We start from the raw sequence: 18,762 nt of genomic DNA, 5'->3' as shown, positions 1-18,762 counted from the left end.
TAGACACGTTCGTGAATGTAGACTCGACAGGTTGTGGGTTCGATTACCATTCGAGGCAATGATATATTTAATATTTTAATTTCTTCGCTGTGGTGTCTAGGCCATGGACACGGCCACTTGAGTTCCGCCACTCAACACATCTCCAGAAATCGAAAAATGAGAAGCGGGATGTCTTAACTCTAGGCTTCCTCTGCCTATAGCGTATTCCGCTTGAAAAAAAAATCCAAATATAAATAATGTAGTACACAAATTCAAATGAAAAATGTATATTGAATTTGTGACGCCAGTTTAATATCATGTTATCGGTGGAGATGTTTATTTAAGGAGTTCTATAACTCACGTTTATGTGAGGATGAATAGGCAATTTGCGGAAAACAAATTGCCGCGATCTAAAGATAACTCGGGTAATGCCTATTCCACGGAACCCTCAAAAGCATTTACGGGACGATAATGAAAATTAGTGATATATGTGCATTTGGTACAAATTATTGACGCTTAATTATGTTCCTTGTATAATGTGCTTACATTGTGGTTGTTTAGACAATTTATTTAAACTTTATATTGGAATACTAAAATAATGTTATTTTGTATATACTTACTAAATAATATTAACCTGTATATAGAAGGAAAGGGAAGAGGGAATCGAGTATTAGGATTCTCACTTTTCACAGAATTTTTGGGACAATGTGTGTAGAGTGGCGGATCTACCCCGCTTTGCCTTGGTATCAGAATATAGTATCAATAAATAATAATTCATTCTCCAATTGGGAATCGAACCCACAGCAGTTTTATAAATTATGTATAGAATTTTATTTCTTATAATTTACTATTAAATCTATCCCTAGGATTCTGATATAAAGAAAAAAATACCTTTAAATTTTGTGAAATTAACAAAACTGTTAAACGTACTTCACTCTGTTCACCTTTAGGCAGTCCACATGTTACTCTAGGGAGATTTGTAAAATATATAAAAATATTTCATTAAGTACCTCCATATTTTTTTCGAGTGTAATTAGGGTTTATCGGAAAGGGGATAAATAAAATGAAAAGCCTACCCTATTTGCCGAGATTTAGGTTCGAACCTATTTCTGTGGTTATATTAATGAAGGGAGTAGAAAAACGATCCGCTCATCCATTAGGTTTTACTTTTATTGTCTTAACCGAATACCTTTCATTTGGCTTAACCTATACCTAACATTGTATTTTATGACCAACATTAAAAGTAAATGTTAAAAGCCATGGATTATTCTCTCAATAAAAGTACTGTATTTAGTTAAATTAAAAAAGTTATTTGCGTTTTCTCTTATATTTGATAACTAAAAATTGTGTATAAGTTCTGAAGTATCTTTGAAAATTTTCACAAATTTCTATGAAAATTGAATGAAGGTACTTAAGGAGTGAGTGATCTAGCGTCAGGAACGTGTGATGTAATGCATGGTCTCCGAAGAGTGTCATAACAGCGTATGAGTTGCCATTGACATGCTTTCGATCGGGTAAGTCTTTCAGTCTGGAGTTGTGCTTCTGCGAAAATTCATATTTTAAATTAATTTTTTAATATAAAATATATATTTTTTGGTTTTTATTCATATATTCATTCCATTTAATTAATGTTTGACTAAGTTTAAGGTATTTATGAATATTTTTTTTAATTTTAAAATTTAGTGTTCATTTAAATTTTATTTAAATTTTAAAATTAAGTATAATTAAGAAAAAATTAAAAAAACCATAGAAGCATAGAGGTGAAGAATATGAATATTTTTGGCATTGATGATGATGATGATGGCATTTCAATTATACTTTTTTAATTCTACCTGCATACATATTTAAATAAATTTCTAATTCTTTTTTAGTTGATACCTAGGTTGAACGCCGTCTTTAAAAAGAGATGGGTAGTATTGACATATATGAGGAAAAATATTAAGCTAGCGGTGCAATTGATCCAAATCCACGTCTAAAGAACATGGGGGAGACCCCCCACTTGTCATCCACATACTCGTACATATCGGCAACAGAAAGCCAATGGCGTCGTGCCAACGGTAATGTGTTTTGAAAAACCCTTTACGGACAAATATGCTTAAAAATCAGAAAGGAAATATTATGTTACGTTCACACCGTCATTTTAATGCTGAATACATAATTTATGTAAAATGTTTGTTGGATGGGTTATAGGGGTATGTATGGGACTATGATCGTTTTAGAGATATGTATATGTATAAATAAATCACCTTCACGCTGTATCCCGCACACAGAAGGGTAGGTATAAGGAACCTAGTGTTAAGACACTCCATTCCCCACTTTCTATCAAATTTTTTGAAGCATTGAGTGCTGAGCAGCGGAATTCAACGCCAGGCTTTGTCTTGGTGGCAGATCGAAGAAATGAAAATATTAATAAATAATAATTCATTCCCACCAGTGAATGTATGGTTGTTTAATTTAAACAAGAGAACCAATTGACGCGTACAATAATACGCGTTGGCGTTGCCATAGCAACGTGTATGCCACTTTATAAACATATGTAATTGTAAATATTGTCAAATTCATGGTAGTGTGTGTAATTTTTTATTTATTCATTTAATTATTTTTCAATAATAATATTGAAAAATAAACTTCTACATAAGTGTGCCAAATTTCATTATCCTCCATTCGAGCAATTTTCGTAAAATGGGGTGAAAATTTTTTGCTTCACTTATTAATGTATAGATTATGTTATAAAGTTATAATTATATTATTAGTAAATATAAAACAGAGATAGTGAAATGAACACGAGTATTTGCTATCTACAAAAGATGTTTAAAATAATTTATTTATAATTACAATTTAAATTATATTAGTATGATAATATGTAAAAAAACAGAATCTTGTATCTATACAAGATTCTGTTTTTTTGCTCTACATCTTGAAATGTAGCAAAAGATTAAATTTAGTAACAACTTTCATATGCCTTATATATAAATTACTTGAATACAAGATTAAGATTTTTTTTCTTTTCTAGGTAGGCAGTGAGAACCTGGGAACCTAGTGTTAAGACATTTTATTCGGAAACACAGTTCCCTTTTTGACTAACCGCTGAATTCTGGAGGCATTGCGTGTTAAGTGGCGGAATTCAACGCCACGCTTTGTCTCTCTACCAGAGCGAGGAAACGAAAATATTAAATATTTCATTTCTTCGAGTAAGAATCAAATCCACAGCTTGTCACGTTTACAACCGCACTTGTGCCTGCGCCACGACTGTCCTCTTAGAAGATTAAGAATATAAATATTTATTTACCTTTTAATAAAACTGGACAAAAACGTGATCAGGAAAAAAACTATTGAATAATAAATCCAAATCTTGCGTGCAATGGATTATAGAAGAGGCAATCATCTTCTATAATCCAGGAAATAAGCTTTCGAACCAATGTCCTTAAGCTTATTTCCAAGTCCATTAAAGTATTTGTATATAGGTGGTATGATAGAAGATATCTCTTGAAGATATCTATATCTTACCTATAGGATATCTATAGTATATCTATAGTATAACTATTAATTTAAGATATACATTCTTTAGTTGTTTCATTTATGGATTATATTATATTTATGACACGTTCCTGTTAACAACGCCATAGACACCGACGCTGCCATGTACCAAAATGTAGCTGGCCAATAATTTTCAAACAACAAGCCAAAGAGCAACTATATAATACCATCATAAATAGACATCTGTAAGGTCTATCCTTTGGTATATTTTTCAGCTCTTCAAAAACTGCCATTTTCAGTGTTTTATAAAAAATGAAAGTGAACAGAGAGTTTCGTAGTGTTTTTGCTTGCCTTATATAAAATTTACTTAGGATTTTCTCAGTTGATGGGCTTATATGATGCGATTCAAAAGCCTCTGTTTTATCAGTTCCCTATAACAACATTAAGTAAGAACATCAAAGAGGTAATTTAATATCGCAATATCATGAATATTCCAATCCTTACGTGAATTATACATATTAAATTGTAATAGATATATCTTCACATAATGTTTGCAGATGAAAATTATGTTTCATAAAATTATAATTATGTTAAGTAAGTAATAAGTATAATTATTTCTTTATTACTATTATTTAATGTTTGGCTTCACTTTCTATATCCTGTATGTAGCAGTGTAGGCAGACCGACCCCTACTTTCGATTGCGCGTTGAGTAGTGGAGTTCAACGCCGCGCAGAGCGCAGAATTTAAATTATCAAATATTTCATTTCCTCGAGTGGGAATCGAATCTACAACCTACCGAGTTTACAGTCACACGTTTGTGCACCTGTGCCTCGATTCCCCTGTGATAAAAGATTTGTAGAGTAGTCCTACCTAGTCTATAATATATACATATCTTTCTATCTGTCTATCTATTTATAACAAAATCGTAACTAATCGGTGGAAGATAAATCAGAAAAAATATTATTGGGGACATTTATCTCAGAGCACAAAACAATGACTTTTAAATTTTTGTCTGTTTCTGTGCGTAAAAAAGTTATTTCTGTTTTTGTTTCGATAAAATTGCTAATTGCTAAAAGAGTTATTTTTAAAACGGTTTTATTCAATTTGCTTGATTTCCAGTTTTCAATGTTTTTTTTGTATGATATTATTAGATAAATTATTATTTGTATGATGATAAAAAATCTTCTTCCCTACCTACCGGTATGCACGCAAGTAAAGGCCAATAGGGATAACAGCATTAACCTCATGTTCGAAAAATATTTGTATAATTCAAGCAGGCGAAGCCGCTCAGAGGCCGCTAGTATTTGAAATATAATTCTTGCCATTCTTCTGACCCTTCTATACTTTAAATAATAATTCTAACCATTTTTCATGTCCAGTATGTTTTTTAACTTGTCATTAATCCACCATAATCCTTCAGAACCGTCGTCTATAGCTTTACCAGTAAACCGTTGTATGGGATCTCTAAATCCAGCATCTCTCAAAGATATATATTTTAATTGAGGAAAACTAACGTGAGTCTTTTTCAAATTAGCTCGTTGTTGAGCTACGTGATTCCATTTCGATTCCTTAGAAGCCATTTAGATTGATTGAAATTTAAAACAAATAATTATAACTCATTATAATTATTTGTTTACTTTAGAAATGTAAAGAATTTCTAAGATTAATAAAGTTATTGAGAAATTAATGTATTCTTACTGGTATTAAAATAAAGAGAAAAAGATTAAATAATTTATCAATAAGCCCTTTGACATAATGCATGCATGCGTGTATACTCGTATATAGCGCTCGCTTTGTTTTCGTTATGTGCATAATTTGTGAAGTAGTTGTAAAGCCAATTCATGGTTAGGTTATCGTGTAGGTTACAAATGTATATTCTGAGATATTATAAAAATATTTTTTCTTAAAATATCAATTTTATATTAGATGTAGTGCAACAACTACGAGTGGCTTACAAACAGTCACACTTTTTGCCCCTGTGACTGTAAATTCGACTAGTAGTGGGTTCGATCACCACTCCAGGAAATGAAATATTTATTTACGCCACTCAACACGGCGGCACTCAAATTCGGCAGAAACTGGGGAACAGACTGTCTTAACACTAGGTTCCCTCTGCCTACCCTGCTGTGTGCGGGCAACCTCGACACCAGATCAAAGAAATTAAAATATAAATAAATATTAATTCGTTCTCCTAAGTGGGATCGAAGCTACAATCGTTGTGTTACAGTTACACGCCTGTGCCCCTGCGCTACGAGAGCTTCGATTATAATTAGATTGCTATTTATTTGCATAGATAGTACAGTGGCGTAAATGTTATCTGTATGCCACGAGATTACTAATTATATACTTTGTTATGGAAAGTTTATAAGCTACTAGCGGATTCACGCGGCTTTGTCGCTTGAATTATATTAATATTTATTTATTTGAAGGTAACCAGGTCCGATCGACCTGGAAACACTGCCGCAGGTAGGCCGTTCCACTTTCACTCGGCGTGTGGAAGGCAGTTCCTACGAAGTAGTCCATGTTGATTCATTTTGAGTTTTTATTTGTCCCACATACTATATTTGTTATTTTAAAACATTATAAGTGCTAAGTTTAACCTCCTTTTCTTACAGAAGTCGGTTAAAAACATCACCTTCATTCAATCAGCTACGACCCCACTGTTCCTACTGCGACAGATCTTTAAAAAACATTTTTTATTTTTCCTTGTGTCTGCAAATGACAACAAATGCATGTAGATTGAAAAGGTGTTTTATACTGGAGTAATATCCGAACTCCCGCTTTTACTATAAATGCGGGTACATTGTTTTACGCCAAAGGCATTCCTCAAAGCTTTTGGCGTTTGTCACACCAATATGGGTAGCATTTTATATCTGTGGAACAACGATGTTGCTAGATTTATTGTACTAGTCATACTAATTTTTTTTTGTAGTAATACATTTTTATAGGTTTCTCTTAAAATAATTCAAATTTAAAATTTCATAATTGTAGATTTTTCTTTTAATGCTCGTATCTTTTAATGGGGTTGACTTAGAAGCTTAATTATGTCTGTGCTCTAAGGGGCCATATATGTAAATATTAGATTTTAGTTTAAGCTTTAATTTTTGACGACTTTTAATTTGTTTCTTAATATTTTTATTATTACAATAAAAACATTATGATAAAGTAAATAATTATGCTTAGCCTTAACGCAAATGAATGGTCCTGTTAGATAGACAAGAGAGTGATACTATAAAGGTTTTGTTTTTCATTTTGAGATACGAAACTCTAAAAAATATATAGCATAAATTATACAGGACTAAAGTCTCTTAGTATGTAATTGAATAAATTTTCTTCCAAAATTGAAAAATTACCTTTGCCTTAATTGATCTAAAATGGCGTCCCCATTGTAAATTAGCACGGATAAAAATCTCAAGGATCGTTGTTTTTTTGCTACTAAACTTTTTCTTAAAAATTCAAAAGGCACACTTATCATTATAGTACTAATTGTTAATTCTTCCATTTCTCATTGCTTTTGTTTTCATCAGACTTTTTGTGCCTTTGAAGTGATTCGTATTGTGTGCGTAGCTATTGTGGAGTGACCTCTTACACAATAAGCTACGTAAATTAGTAATTAGAGACTTGAGCTTTGTAATATTAAGCATAGCATATAACATCATATTAGTACTCTAGTGGTATGAAGAGAATTCAATAATAAGAATGGAAAGTAATTTACATTATTTAGTAAAGAAAAATATTGAAAATATTTGATTAAAAATCCTACTAATATTATACATGTGAAAGTATGTGAGCATAGACGTTGGTTCAAATTTCACGCAGACATTACTCTAGGGATTTAGATGAATTTTTACTGTAATGTAGCTTACTAGCGACCCTCTTGCGGCTTCGCCCGCTTTTACTACTGGATTATTCACATAATGTATGCTTGCAAAGCACTTAAGATAATGTGAAAATTAATTAAACCCTAATGCAACCCGCATTTTTGTAGTTTCAATAAGGATTTTCCAATTGTTTTACACAGCAAGGATTTATTAGTAGGTACCGTAATTTTAAATCTGTGCTACTAATCTTTTCAAGTACTTATTAAAATATATTTAATTGACTATTTTTAGATAGTTAAATGACTATTTTTAAACGGAAGAAATTATAAACAAAAACCTACCTACTAATAACTACTACAAAAAATATGAAACCAAATATATCGCGCTGAAATAATACATTCAACTCCAATTATCCAATACGTGCAAACGCATCTAACTAATTCTTCGTTGCTATAGAGGCAGCCGGGTTTTTTTTTTCGAGCTTGTGGTTAATGCTGAAGGGGGTATTCTGTCCCTGATGAAAAGCAAGCACTACGTGGCTGCCTGTGAGGAAAATTAAATAGAATGCATCGGCCGGGAATCGAATCGGGCCGCCCGCGTGGCAGGCGAGCATTCTACCACTGAACCACCGATGCGTGTAAGGCAGGCGGGCGCGACGGACGCATGGCGAGTGGCGAGCAGTTTCGCAGCAAGGATTTTTTGATATTGTAACAACTTCTAAGGTACTTATTAAAATGAAAAACAGTAAAAGACAGTTTTGATCTACATTAAATGGCCAACGTAATTAATATACTTATTTATATACTGAGAGTAAGGGATAAGTGAAACTTGAGTAACATACAGCTGATGTGTCACCGGCGTGATGTGTCAACAATTAAATGCGTTTTTCTGTAAAACTATTCGCAATTTCGAAATTGTGTAAAAAGCAAATTTTATCTTCGTTTAACGTAGAAAATTAATAAAGTATTTTAAAGGATAAGGATTAATACCATTATGGAAAAATATCGCTCACAATAAAAAATATATTGAAATTATTATTTTTAGACAGAAAAATGATCACTACACGTTATTCTTAAAAGATACGAATATGCTCTCGCGGACTTTTTTGTAGATCTTATTAAGAGGATTAATACTCTAGTACATTTTTTCATGTAGTACTTACCATTAAAGCAGCGCATGCGCGAAAGTGTCTCAACGGGTAGGACTTTATACACATTTATTGTATTTATGTTAATTTACATAAGAATGTACAAATAATAAACTATATATAAACCTTCTACGAAAAATACTCGACCTAATGGTGAAAACCGTATCAAAATCCGTTGGGTGGTTTAGAAGAAGAAGAGTTAGAAACAACAGACAGACGCGAAAAGCGACTTTGTTTTATAAGATATAGGATAGGATAGGATATACAACAGAATAATATAACAAAAAGCTTAATATGGCTATAATACAACAATAAGTTTAAGCGGGCGAAGTCGCAAGTTATATATAAGTGTAGATTCAGTAGATCAGAGTCATACTGTAAGGTTTTGAGATTGATAGAGATGGTTGTGACTATCTTCACTATTTTTTTTTTCATTTCATTCACTCTGTTAAGGCATAGCGTGACGTTAAGGTCTATCACTTAATAATATTAAATATTAAATTTCCTGTTGTTGGCTTTAAAATGAATGCTCGTGTCCTTTATTTGCTTGTGTTAGTTTCCGCTTTTCCAATTTAGTCATAGCGAGGCCGGGTGCGATCGCCAAATTAAGCCGCAATGGCGCACTTTTGTAGATGTTCCTATTTGAAGCTCTATTCGTTATTAAATTTGTTAATCAAATTTCATAATAATAATTAATAATTCATATAGTAGGTTATGTAAATAAAGATTTAAACAGGACAAAAAGATATATAGCATATATAATTTATCTTATCGCTTTTCGTTTTCAATTGTAAACATGTAGGATCCAATTAATTAAAACTTCTATTTTTTTTTGTTTTTTTCGATCATGAGGGTAATGCTGTTAGTCCTATTGGCTTTTACAGCGACACTCACACACGACGAGGGTACTCTGTCCCTGAAGAAATGCTGTGGCTGCCCGTGAGGAAGTCGACGACTGTGGTAAGGGCGCCCCCTGCTCGAACCTCGGTTTGCGGCCATCGAGCGGGAAAACTTTGTATTTTGATTGTTTGTTCTTAAAAGAATTGTTATTCAATGAGAAAATTCATTGAGGCTTCAATAGGAAGAGAACATTAAAAAAAATATGCAGGTTGTGTCCAAAAAAATTTTTTTTCCGCCTGTACGGAAAGTCTCTGATAATATAATTATAATTTTTAAGCTGGATGGTCTCTAATCAAAAATTACTTCGATAAAGAATGTTTTCAGTTACTTACAATATAATAAACAGTTGTAGTAAAAGTTATGAAATATTAAAATATTGCATAACTTTTACATAAAGTTTAATTTTAAGTTCGATAATAATGAAAAAAATATCAACGATAAATGGCCCCAATCTTGAAAGTTTAAAAAGTTTATCTTAGGATAATATTTGTATGATTAAAGGTGTTATTTTTGTATGACGGCGCTTAAATTTATGTTGTTGTATATTATGATGCTGAGTTCATCGTGTTGCCATATGATAACGATATTTTGAAGTTATATAAAGGGGGCGCCAAGTAATATAAATAAAATGACTTAAAGTGTGGAGGGATACGTACACCAAGTTTACTATGGCTCCTAAAGAAGTCGATTATTTGGAAATAGCTCACAAACGAGCAGTAGAAAAGAAAACTCACGTGAGTTTTCCCCAGCTGAAATATCCTTCACTAAGGGATGAAGGTTTGAAACATGCCGTACAATGGCTTACGGGGAAAGCAATGGATGATGGGGCCGAGGGACTATGGCGAGTGCATGATAGATTATATGATCTCGAAAATTTTGTTCAAAGGCATCCAGGTGGAGCGGAATGGTTGGAGCTAACCAAGGTACATGTTTACAAAGTGCATATGAATTTCGAAGTAGATATACATTTTATATTTAAACTAATCGATCACAGAAATTAACAAAGATTTTTGGCGTCCAACTCTTAGCATAACTAAGATCATTATATTTTCTCTAATGTTTTTTATTTCAACAATTTTATACAGTTTGATAATTTCCCCCGAGATTTATAAACGGTCAATTGTAATGTTTGAAGATTATTTTCTACTAAATCTAGACTAATTGCTCATTGTATTTAATGCACCAAATTCGCAATTTTACACTTAGATCATATTGAGATCTAAAATGGAAAAAAAACTTTACAAATTTAAACTTTAAAAGTGCGAATTTAAGAGGTAAATCACTTGTGAGTTAAGATTTTTAGAAGAAGAAGTTAACACTTTAACATTATCGTTAAGTCAAACGGTATATATTTTTAAATTCAATGTATTATATTTCATAGTTCAGTTAGTTGAATTATTACCTATTGGTGTCTTCTTTAATTTTTCTGCCATTTTGTAACGTATACTTTCCAGGGTACTGATATAACAGAAGCATTTGAAAGCCATCACATAGAATTAATTGCTGAAAAAATGTTGGAGCAATTTTATGTACGAGATGCCAAAACGCCAAGAAATTCACCTTTTACTTTTAAGGAAGACGGATTTTATCGTACTATAAAAAAGGCTGTGAGAGAAGAACTGAAGAAAATTCCAAAAGATACATCCAAATATTCTGATATATTGATAGACGGAATACTGATAACTCTTCTGACATCTTCAGCATTGTCTTGTTGGGTCTCTAATTATTGGCTTGGAATGCTATTTTATCTCGTGGCGTCCGTTTCCTTGTGTATGATGACTGTTGCTGCACATAATTATATTCATCGAAAATCCAACTGGAGAATGTATCTTTTTAATTTTAGTTTATGGTCCTACAGGTATGCACATTTTAATTAAATTTATTTTTCGTTTTTGAATCTTAACGTTTATTTATACATGTTATTTATATAAATATAAATATTGTACGTAATATAGGTGTGTATATATATACACACCTGTATTACGTACAATATTAGATAATTTTTCATGACTTAAACTACTAATAAAAATGACATGTATTAAAATGTCATAATGAAATCTTTCTATCCCTTTATTTTTATATTTTTGTTTCAGAGATTTCAGAGTTTCCCATGCGCTTTCTCATCATCTTTTCCCAAATACTTTAATGGATTTAGAAGTGAGTGCCTTTGAGCCAATGATATTTTGGAACCCGCGAAGAGAACGCCCATTTTATGCTGATTATGCAATTATTTTGGAATTACTGGCATTTCCTTTCATGTTTATTTTTAATTTTGTAAAAAGGTAAGCATTTCCACCGATCTACAATAATATTAAAAATTGTTTAAAGACTTAAGTATATATTTTTTTAAGGTTTATGCATAACATATTAAGAAAGGGTTTTTTTAAAACTCATTATCGCTGGCACGATGGATTTGGATTTTTACTACCTTTATGGATGTATTTAGTTACTGGTGTCAATTGTTATGATGTGTTTATTACGTGGTTGTGGATAGTTTGTACTGGGAGCTTTTTCTTCAATATAATTGGAGCGAACGCAGCACATCATCATCCTAAAATTTTTAAGGACGGCGATGAAGTGAGGTAAGAAGAAAGATATTTAGTAATCAATAGAATTTAAATATTTCATCTTCACGTCGTGAAATATTTAAATTAAAATATTTATTAAGTATTTGATATTTTTGAATTGTCTTGAATTTGAATTTGAATTAAGAACCTATAAGTAATTCTTCAATCAATAAACTCTTTACCATAACCCTGCATAATGTAAAGAGGTCACGATTGTTAATCCTAATAAACTATTGGGCTTGTCTATTTTCTTTTTAGTTTTATGCAGTCGGGGATTTTGTTTTTTTAAATATTTTTTATATGATAATTTTATATATATATAATATCTTTATAATAACTATTACTCTCTTGTTGAAATAATTTACGTATTATGATTATGAGGGTCGAATGATACTAGTCGTGCTAGGCGTATTCTTATTATAGATATCCTTGTCCTTGTATTAGCTTTATTTTTCTCTATCCTCTAGTCAGTCTCCCATGATGTGACTTAAGGCATTTGTTCTCCCACTTTAGAATGTTCTTTGGAGTTAAGTCCACCTTTTGTAAATCTTTTTTGTACATAAGCTATTTGTTGTTGATTTGTATGCAATAAAAGACAATGTGTTATTTGCGGAAGTTTTCTGCGTTATATAAATCTTACAATTGTTTGAGATTTTTGATGGTAACACTAACATACTTATATATTGAAAAAGGTTCTTTTAAATTTGATAAACTATTTTTTTTCAGTGACGTTACTCCTGATTGGGGTATGCATGAGATAGAATCCGTCATGGATCGACCTGAAGTTAACGACAATCACTTTAAAGTGCTAACGTTATTCGGTCACCACGCCTTACACCATCTTTTCCCTACTTTGGATCATGCTGTATTAGAACACTTATACCCAGTGTTTCTTCAGCACTGTGAAAAGTTTAAAGCTAATTTTAGGATGATGTCGCAGCTAGAACTATTTTTAGGTCAAATAAAAATGACTTTAAAAACGGAGCCAACTCTTTTAAGCAAGTAATCAATATAAGATGTTATGTGCTAAAATTATTTTATTAACAAGGCAACTTTTGAATTTATGACCGACTCTATGTATATAAAAAGTTAAATAAATTGGGTTATTTTTTTCATTATCATATTGAGTTTTAATAATTATACGAGTAATTATTCAACTTTTACGAGATGTCCGCTTACATAATATATCTGAAAATAATAGTATTATATACAATAGTTTAGTACTAGATCATATAAGAATTGAATTGAAATTTGAAAGCCATATTGAATCCGTAGGAAAACACTTTTATTAACATTATTGTAAAATGAAATTCAAAATTATTCAACGTATATGAGTAGAAAATATTAGAAATGTTTAATTTTTTTTTGGGTTTCAAAAATTGATTTAGAGCTTCACATTTAGTTAAAAAATCCTTATATTAATATATAAATAAAGCAAAATTTTTATATGATGAACTTGAAGTATAAATTCAAGCGCATTCAACAGCATTAAATAAATTTGGATTTATAATGAAGATTTTTTTTTCTTTTAATTGTCCCGACTGTGGAGTTATAGAGGATGTGTACCATATTTTAATGGAATATACCTTTAGGGAAACGATTGCCTTAGCGAGTTGCGGATAGAACAATTGAAAGTTGTTATTTGTATTTTGCAAATCCTACTTCAGATTAGCTAAATTGTTATATAGTATAGTTAAACTTAATGTGAGCGTACATAAATAGTAAGAAATTGTTAATCTAACACAATTTTAAAAAATATTTGTAATACTAACCAGAGACATAGTCACTTAAGTGGCTCAGCTTTTAAAATGAGAATAAAAAGAAACGATAAGCGCCCTCAAATCTGAAAGTTTAAAAAGTTTATCGTATGAAAATATTTGTTAGTTCAGAGGTGTTATTTTTGTATGGCAGCGCTTATGTTTATGTTTTTGTATATTATGTATGACGCTGACTATAAGTTCATCGTGTTGTCATATGATAACCGATATTTGAAGTTATATAAAGGGGACGCCAAGTTATATCAATAAAACTACTTAACGTGTGGAGGGATACGTACACAAAGTTTACTATGGCTCCTAAAGAAGCCGATTATTTGGAAATAGCTCACAAACGAGCAGCAGAAAAGAAAACTCATGTAAGTTTTCCCCAGCTGAAATATCCTTCACTAAGGGATGAAGGTTTGAAACATCCCGTACAATGGCTTACGGGGAAAGCAATGGATGATGGGGCCGAGGGACTATGGCGAGTGCATAATAGATTATATGATCTCGAAAATTTTGTTCAAAGGCATCCAGGTGGAGCGGAATGGTTGGAGCTAACTAAGGTACGTGTTTACAATTTCAATAACAACATAATTTTAGGTATACAATATAAAGTGCTTAATATTATTTTCGTTACTAGAAGTAAATATAAATTTTATATTTAAGCTTATCGATCCAGCATTTAAAAGAGGTTTTGGAATTCTTTCCATAGTGTGAGATGAATTATGTTTGTTATTTCAACAAATAAAAAGATAAATTTTGTACTGTTTCATAATTAGTAAAAGATAAAATATAATGTTTGAAGATTATTTTCTACTAAATCTGGACTGATTGCAATTGTACTTTTAAACAACACAAACGTTTATGTAGATTTTCTCTCAGGGGAGTAATTCATTTAAAAATTATTAAATTATAATAATAATTTCTATACTATAATATTCTCTTTGTCCGACAAAATATACATTGTCATAGAACAAATAGCGACAGTCATACGATAGAAACGAGAAATAAAGATAAGCTTGTTACACCAAGTTTTCGCCTCCAGAAAGTTAATAAATCCTTTATGGGTCTGAGTATACGTGTATATAATAAAATTCCGCAGTGTATTCTTAATTTGCCACTTCCAAAATTTAAAATATCTGTAAAAAAATTTCTAACAAGTAAAGCTTATTACACTGTTCAAGAATATTTAGAGGATAAGCATGTATGGAATTAATGTCTATTGAATGTCAGGCAGGACAGCTGCCAACTAATGTAATAGTAAAATATACCATTGACTTTAAAAAGAGCAACTGTTGAGTTTTTTGCCGGCTCTTCTCAGCAGAACTGCCTTCCGAACCGGTGGTAGCTTTTTGTTGACATGTACATTCGACGATTCAAAAGTGCTTATAAAGTTTATTTGAATAAAGAATATTTTGAATTTGAATTTGAATTTGATTTTGAACATTAAATGTAAGACTAAGATTTAAGGTTTAAAACGGCGAATTTGGTATATTAATGGATGAATTTTATATTCATGGTTTTATATCAATGGTATAGTAAAAGTGCGAAATTGATGATGAAAAAAATGAATTTGAAGTGAAAACCTTATAAAATAAAGTTTAAGTTAGGAACAATTAATTTAAAATTATAATTATTTAAAAACTAACATGCTATATGCTAGATACAACGTGTAGAATGAAAAAAGAAAAGAAATATTTCAACTTTTGTAAAAGATATATAAAAGATATTGTAGGGCCGATTTTATTTGTATGCTCAAAGTAAAGTCAAAATAATTATATTTTCATAGCCGTGTAATGGGAAAGGGATAGGTAATGTAATATAATTTATAACGCCATTAGAAAGCAAATTAATTATGTGAATATTAGGATAACATACTACCGTATTAATTAATGGTGGACAATTTCAAATTTATTTAAATTTTATTTTTACAATAACGTTACAGAGGTTTGTGTGTTTAATTATTTGTACGACTATGATAGACTTTAACTATATTAACAAACTCCATAACTCTTACATTTATATAAAAGTAAATGAATCGTATTTTTGAAATAAAAAAAATAAAATGCACTTTAAATTCAAAATGTCTAACTTTAAAGTAAATGTAACAAATGTATTTTATTAACTTACGTTACCTGTTCAATGGATGTAGTATTTCAATTTGAAAAATAAATCGGTACTCCAAGTTGGCTGGAAACTAGTTTAGACTTACCACCTCTATTTTTATTTGTTTATGCTTCAATTGCTTGTTGTTTTATAAGATTTATATTTAGTTTCTCTCAAGATTTTTTTACTTATAAAGATGTACTTATAACAATTTATATTAGTAATAATATATTCTTTATTAGCGTGTAGAATTTTTCAAAGGTTTCGGATTTTTAATTTTAAATTTTTTTTTTATAGAATATTATTGATACTACAATCGCAAAAAGTCCAGAGAAAGATTAAGGTTTGAAACATTTTTTATCGATGTATTCTTTTAACTAGGTATCATATTTTTCCAGGGTACTGATATAACAGAAGCGTTTGAAAGCCATCACATAGAATCAATTGCTGAAAAAATGTTAGAGCAATTTTATATACGGGATGCCAAAACACCAAGAAATTCGCCTTTTACTTTTAAGGAAGACGGATTTTACCGTACTCTAAAAAAAGCTGTAAGAGAAGAACTGAAGAAAATTCCAAAAGATACATCCAAATATTCTGATACGTTGATAGACGGAATACTGATAACTCTTCTGGCATCTTCAGCGATGTCATGTTGGGTCTCTAATTATTGGCTTGGAATGCTATTTTATCTTGTGGCATCCGTTTCCTTGTGTATCATGACTGTTGCTGCACATAATTATATTCATCGAAAATCCAACTGGAGAATGTATCTTTTTAATTTTAGTTTATGGTCCTACAGGTAGGCGCACTTTCATTTAATTTATTTTTCATTATACGTTTTGAAAGGTACTAAAGGTAACCCCTAAAGGCAACCCTAAAGATAAATTACTATACACTTATATAATTAGATAAATTTTCATGATTTAAACTGCAAATGACAAAAATGTATTACAATGTCTCAATATTTTCTATTCTTACATTCATATTTTTATTTCAGAGATTTTAGAGTGTCTCATGCGCTTTCTCATCATCTTTATCCAAATACATTAATGGATTTAGAAGTAAGTGCCTTTGAGCCAATGATATTTTGGAACCCGCGAAGAGAACGCCCATTTTATGCCGATTATGCAATTATTTTTGAATTACTGTCATTTCCTTTCATGTTTATTTTAAATTTTGTAAAAAGGTAAGCATTTCTATTTACATGTAATTATAAAAAATGGTTAAATACTTAAGTGACCAGATTGCAAGTATAAAATTTATTTTTTTAGGTTTATGTGTAACATATTAAGCAAAGGTTTCTTTAAAACTCATTATCGCTGGCACGATGGATTGGGATTTGTACTACCAATATGGATGTATTTAATTACTGGTGTCAATTGTTATGATGTGCTTATTACGTGGTTGTGGATAGTTTGTACTGGGAGCTTTTTCTTCTATATGATTGGATCCAATGCAGCACATCATCATCCTAAAATTTTTAAGGACGGCGATGAAGTGAGGTAAAAATATTTATTAATCAATAGAATTTAAATATTTCAGCTTTTCAGCATGAAATATTTATTCTGTATTTAATATTTTTTTAATTAACAATAAAAAATCAGTACTTAATTTAATATATCGTGATATAACTATATTTAAAATTTTTGGTTAATTTTAAGGAAACAATTCAATAAATAGCCTCTGTCATTTTTAAGTTTTAATAACTTTTAAAAGTTGCTTTTATATAACCAGACAAATCATCCATAGATTATTAATATAACAAGATAAGTGACTGTCAATTAATCTATATACCTATCCCTATTTTTGATTTAAAATATTTACAGAATTAGAATATAATAGGTGTCGTTTGCAAAATTTAGTTGTGGTATGCTTGTGACGTAAGAAATATATATGTTTAATACTTCTTGTTTAAAATAATAATAATATATTCAAATATTATGATATTATAATGTTTTTTAATTTAATATTATGTTATGTTTAAATTTTAGAAGCAAGTGGCAATAAATAAAGATGATAAAAAAGAAGGCATGTTTTAAACATAAACATAAGATTTGTCATCTTTCCTAAAACACGTTTTACAAGTAATGACTCTGAAAATTTATATGAGTTCTCAGAAAATATGATAAATAAATATTCAGGTAGAAACTTTATAAACTGCCTCCGTTCTTACGGAAAACATTCACCTAATTTGCCGCAAACTTTTATTGTGTGGTTAGGGATTTAACTTAAGGCTTACAAAAAAACTGTTTTTGTTTTTATGACATTTTATTACTAATGCTATTTTTATAATAACTATTACCTTCATGTTGAAATAATTTTTCTGAAAAAAAAAAAAAAAACTTGTGGAATTATAAATCTAGTCGTATATATTTTATCTTTAAAAAAGTTTTTTTTTTCAGTGACGTTACTCCTGATTGGGGCATGCATGAGTTAGAAGCCGTCATGGATCGACCTGAAGTTAACGACAATTACTTCAAAGTGCTAACGTTATTCGGCCATCACGCTTTACATCATCTTTTCCCTACTTTGGATCATGCTGTATTAGAACATTTATACCCAGTATTTCTTCAGCACTGTGAGAAGTTCAGAGCTAATTTTAGGATGATGTCACAGCTAGATCTATTTTTAGGCCAAATAAAAATGACTTTAAAAACAGAGCCAACTCTTTTAAGCAAGAAATCGTTATGAAATGTTAGTTGCTAAAATGATTGTATATAAAAAGAGAAATAAATTGGTTTTTTTTTTAACATATTGAATTTTATTGTTAAAGAATAAGCATTAAATTCTATAATATCAAACATCAGTATGTTGCTTCTACTATTATCTAGTACTTGAAACTTTACTGGTTACAAAGTTATGTAAGAAAAGTTAATTTTAACTTTTACTACACAGAATCGAAGAAAAAACTTCTTTCTATAAAAAAAATATAAAATATGAATTTATCTAGTTGTAAAAATCTCATTTCAGTTAAAATTACTTTTTCAAGCAGCAGGCAAGC

At 30.4% G+C, this 18,762-nt stretch overlaps 2 protein-coding genes and 1 pseudogene across 2 annotated transcripts; 2 read left to right on the top strand and 1 right to left on the bottom strand.

Moving 5' to 3' along the window:
• Window positions 1-1,287: 1,287 nt before the first annotated feature.
• LOC146538225 (cytochrome b5-related protein-like) lies at window positions 1,288-5,037 on the bottom strand (annotated as a pseudogene).
• A 4,848-nt stretch (window positions 5,038-9,885) lies between these two features.
• Window positions 9,886-13,402, top strand: LOC146538224 (cytochrome b5-related protein-like). Its single transcript, XM_085186731.1, has 5 exons — window positions 9,886-10,248; window positions 10,780-11,183; window positions 11,419-11,607; window positions 11,677-11,907; window positions 12,619-13,402. Exons 1-5 carry the CDS (start codon window positions 9,994-9,996, stop codon window positions 12,896-12,898), a joined length of 1,359 nt encoding a protein of 452 aa, XP_085042857.1. The 5' UTR covers window positions 9,886-9,993; the 3' UTR covers window positions 12,899-13,402.
• A 500-nt stretch (window positions 13,403-13,902) lies between these two features.
• Window positions 13,903-18,493, top strand: LOC146538223 (cytochrome b5-related protein-like). Its single transcript, XM_085186730.1, has 5 exons — window positions 13,903-14,215; window positions 16,157-16,560; window positions 16,759-16,947; window positions 17,033-17,263; window positions 18,164-18,493. The coding sequence occupies exons 1-5, from the start codon at window positions 13,961-13,963 to the stop codon at window positions 18,450-18,452; spliced, it is 1,368 nt and encodes a 455-aa protein (XP_085042856.1). The 5' UTR covers window positions 13,903-13,960; the 3' UTR covers window positions 18,453-18,493.
• Window positions 18,494-18,762: the final 269 nt, after the last annotated feature.

This window comes from Heliconius melpomene, chromosome 6 (assembly GCF_056956725.1).
Source record: "Heliconius melpomene rosina isolate 202511_hmr_F chromosome 6, ASM5695672v1, whole genome shotgun sequence".
NCBI classification, from domain to species: domain Eukaryota; kingdom Metazoa; phylum Arthropoda; class Insecta; order Lepidoptera; family Nymphalidae; genus Heliconius; species Heliconius melpomene.
Note: the sequence above shows the minus strand (reverse complement) of the source record. Positions and strands in the feature narration are given on the sequence as shown.

What these genes read in the sequence shown, in the direction of transcription:
- LOC146538223 (XM_085186730.1), top strand. Translation starts at nt 13,961, where the DNA reads ATGGCTCCTAAAGAAGCCGATTATTTGGAAATAGCTCACAAACGAGCA. An exon ending in TTTAGTTTATGGTCCTACAG is followed by an intron (nt 16,561 to 16,758) that starts GTAGGCGCACTT and finishes TTTTTATTTCAG; the next exon opens with AGATTTTAGAGTGTCTCATG. An exon ending in AAGGACGGCGATGAAGTGAG is followed by an intron (nt 17,264 to 18,163) that starts GTAAAAATATTT and finishes TTTTTTTTTCAG; the next exon opens with TGACGTTACTCCTGATTGGG.
- LOC146538224 (XM_085186731.1), top strand. Translation starts at nt 9,994, where the DNA reads ATGGCTCCTAAAGAAGTCGATTATTTGGAAATAGCTCACAAACGAGCA. An exon ending in TTTAGTTTATGGTCCTACAG is followed by an intron (nt 11,184 to 11,418) that starts GTATGCACATTT and finishes TTTTTGTTTCAG; the next exon opens with AGATTTCAGAGTTTCCCATG. An exon ending in AAGGACGGCGATGAAGTGAG is followed by an intron (nt 11,908 to 12,618) that starts GTAAGAAGAAAG and finishes ATTTTTTTTCAG; the next exon opens with TGACGTTACTCCTGATTGGG.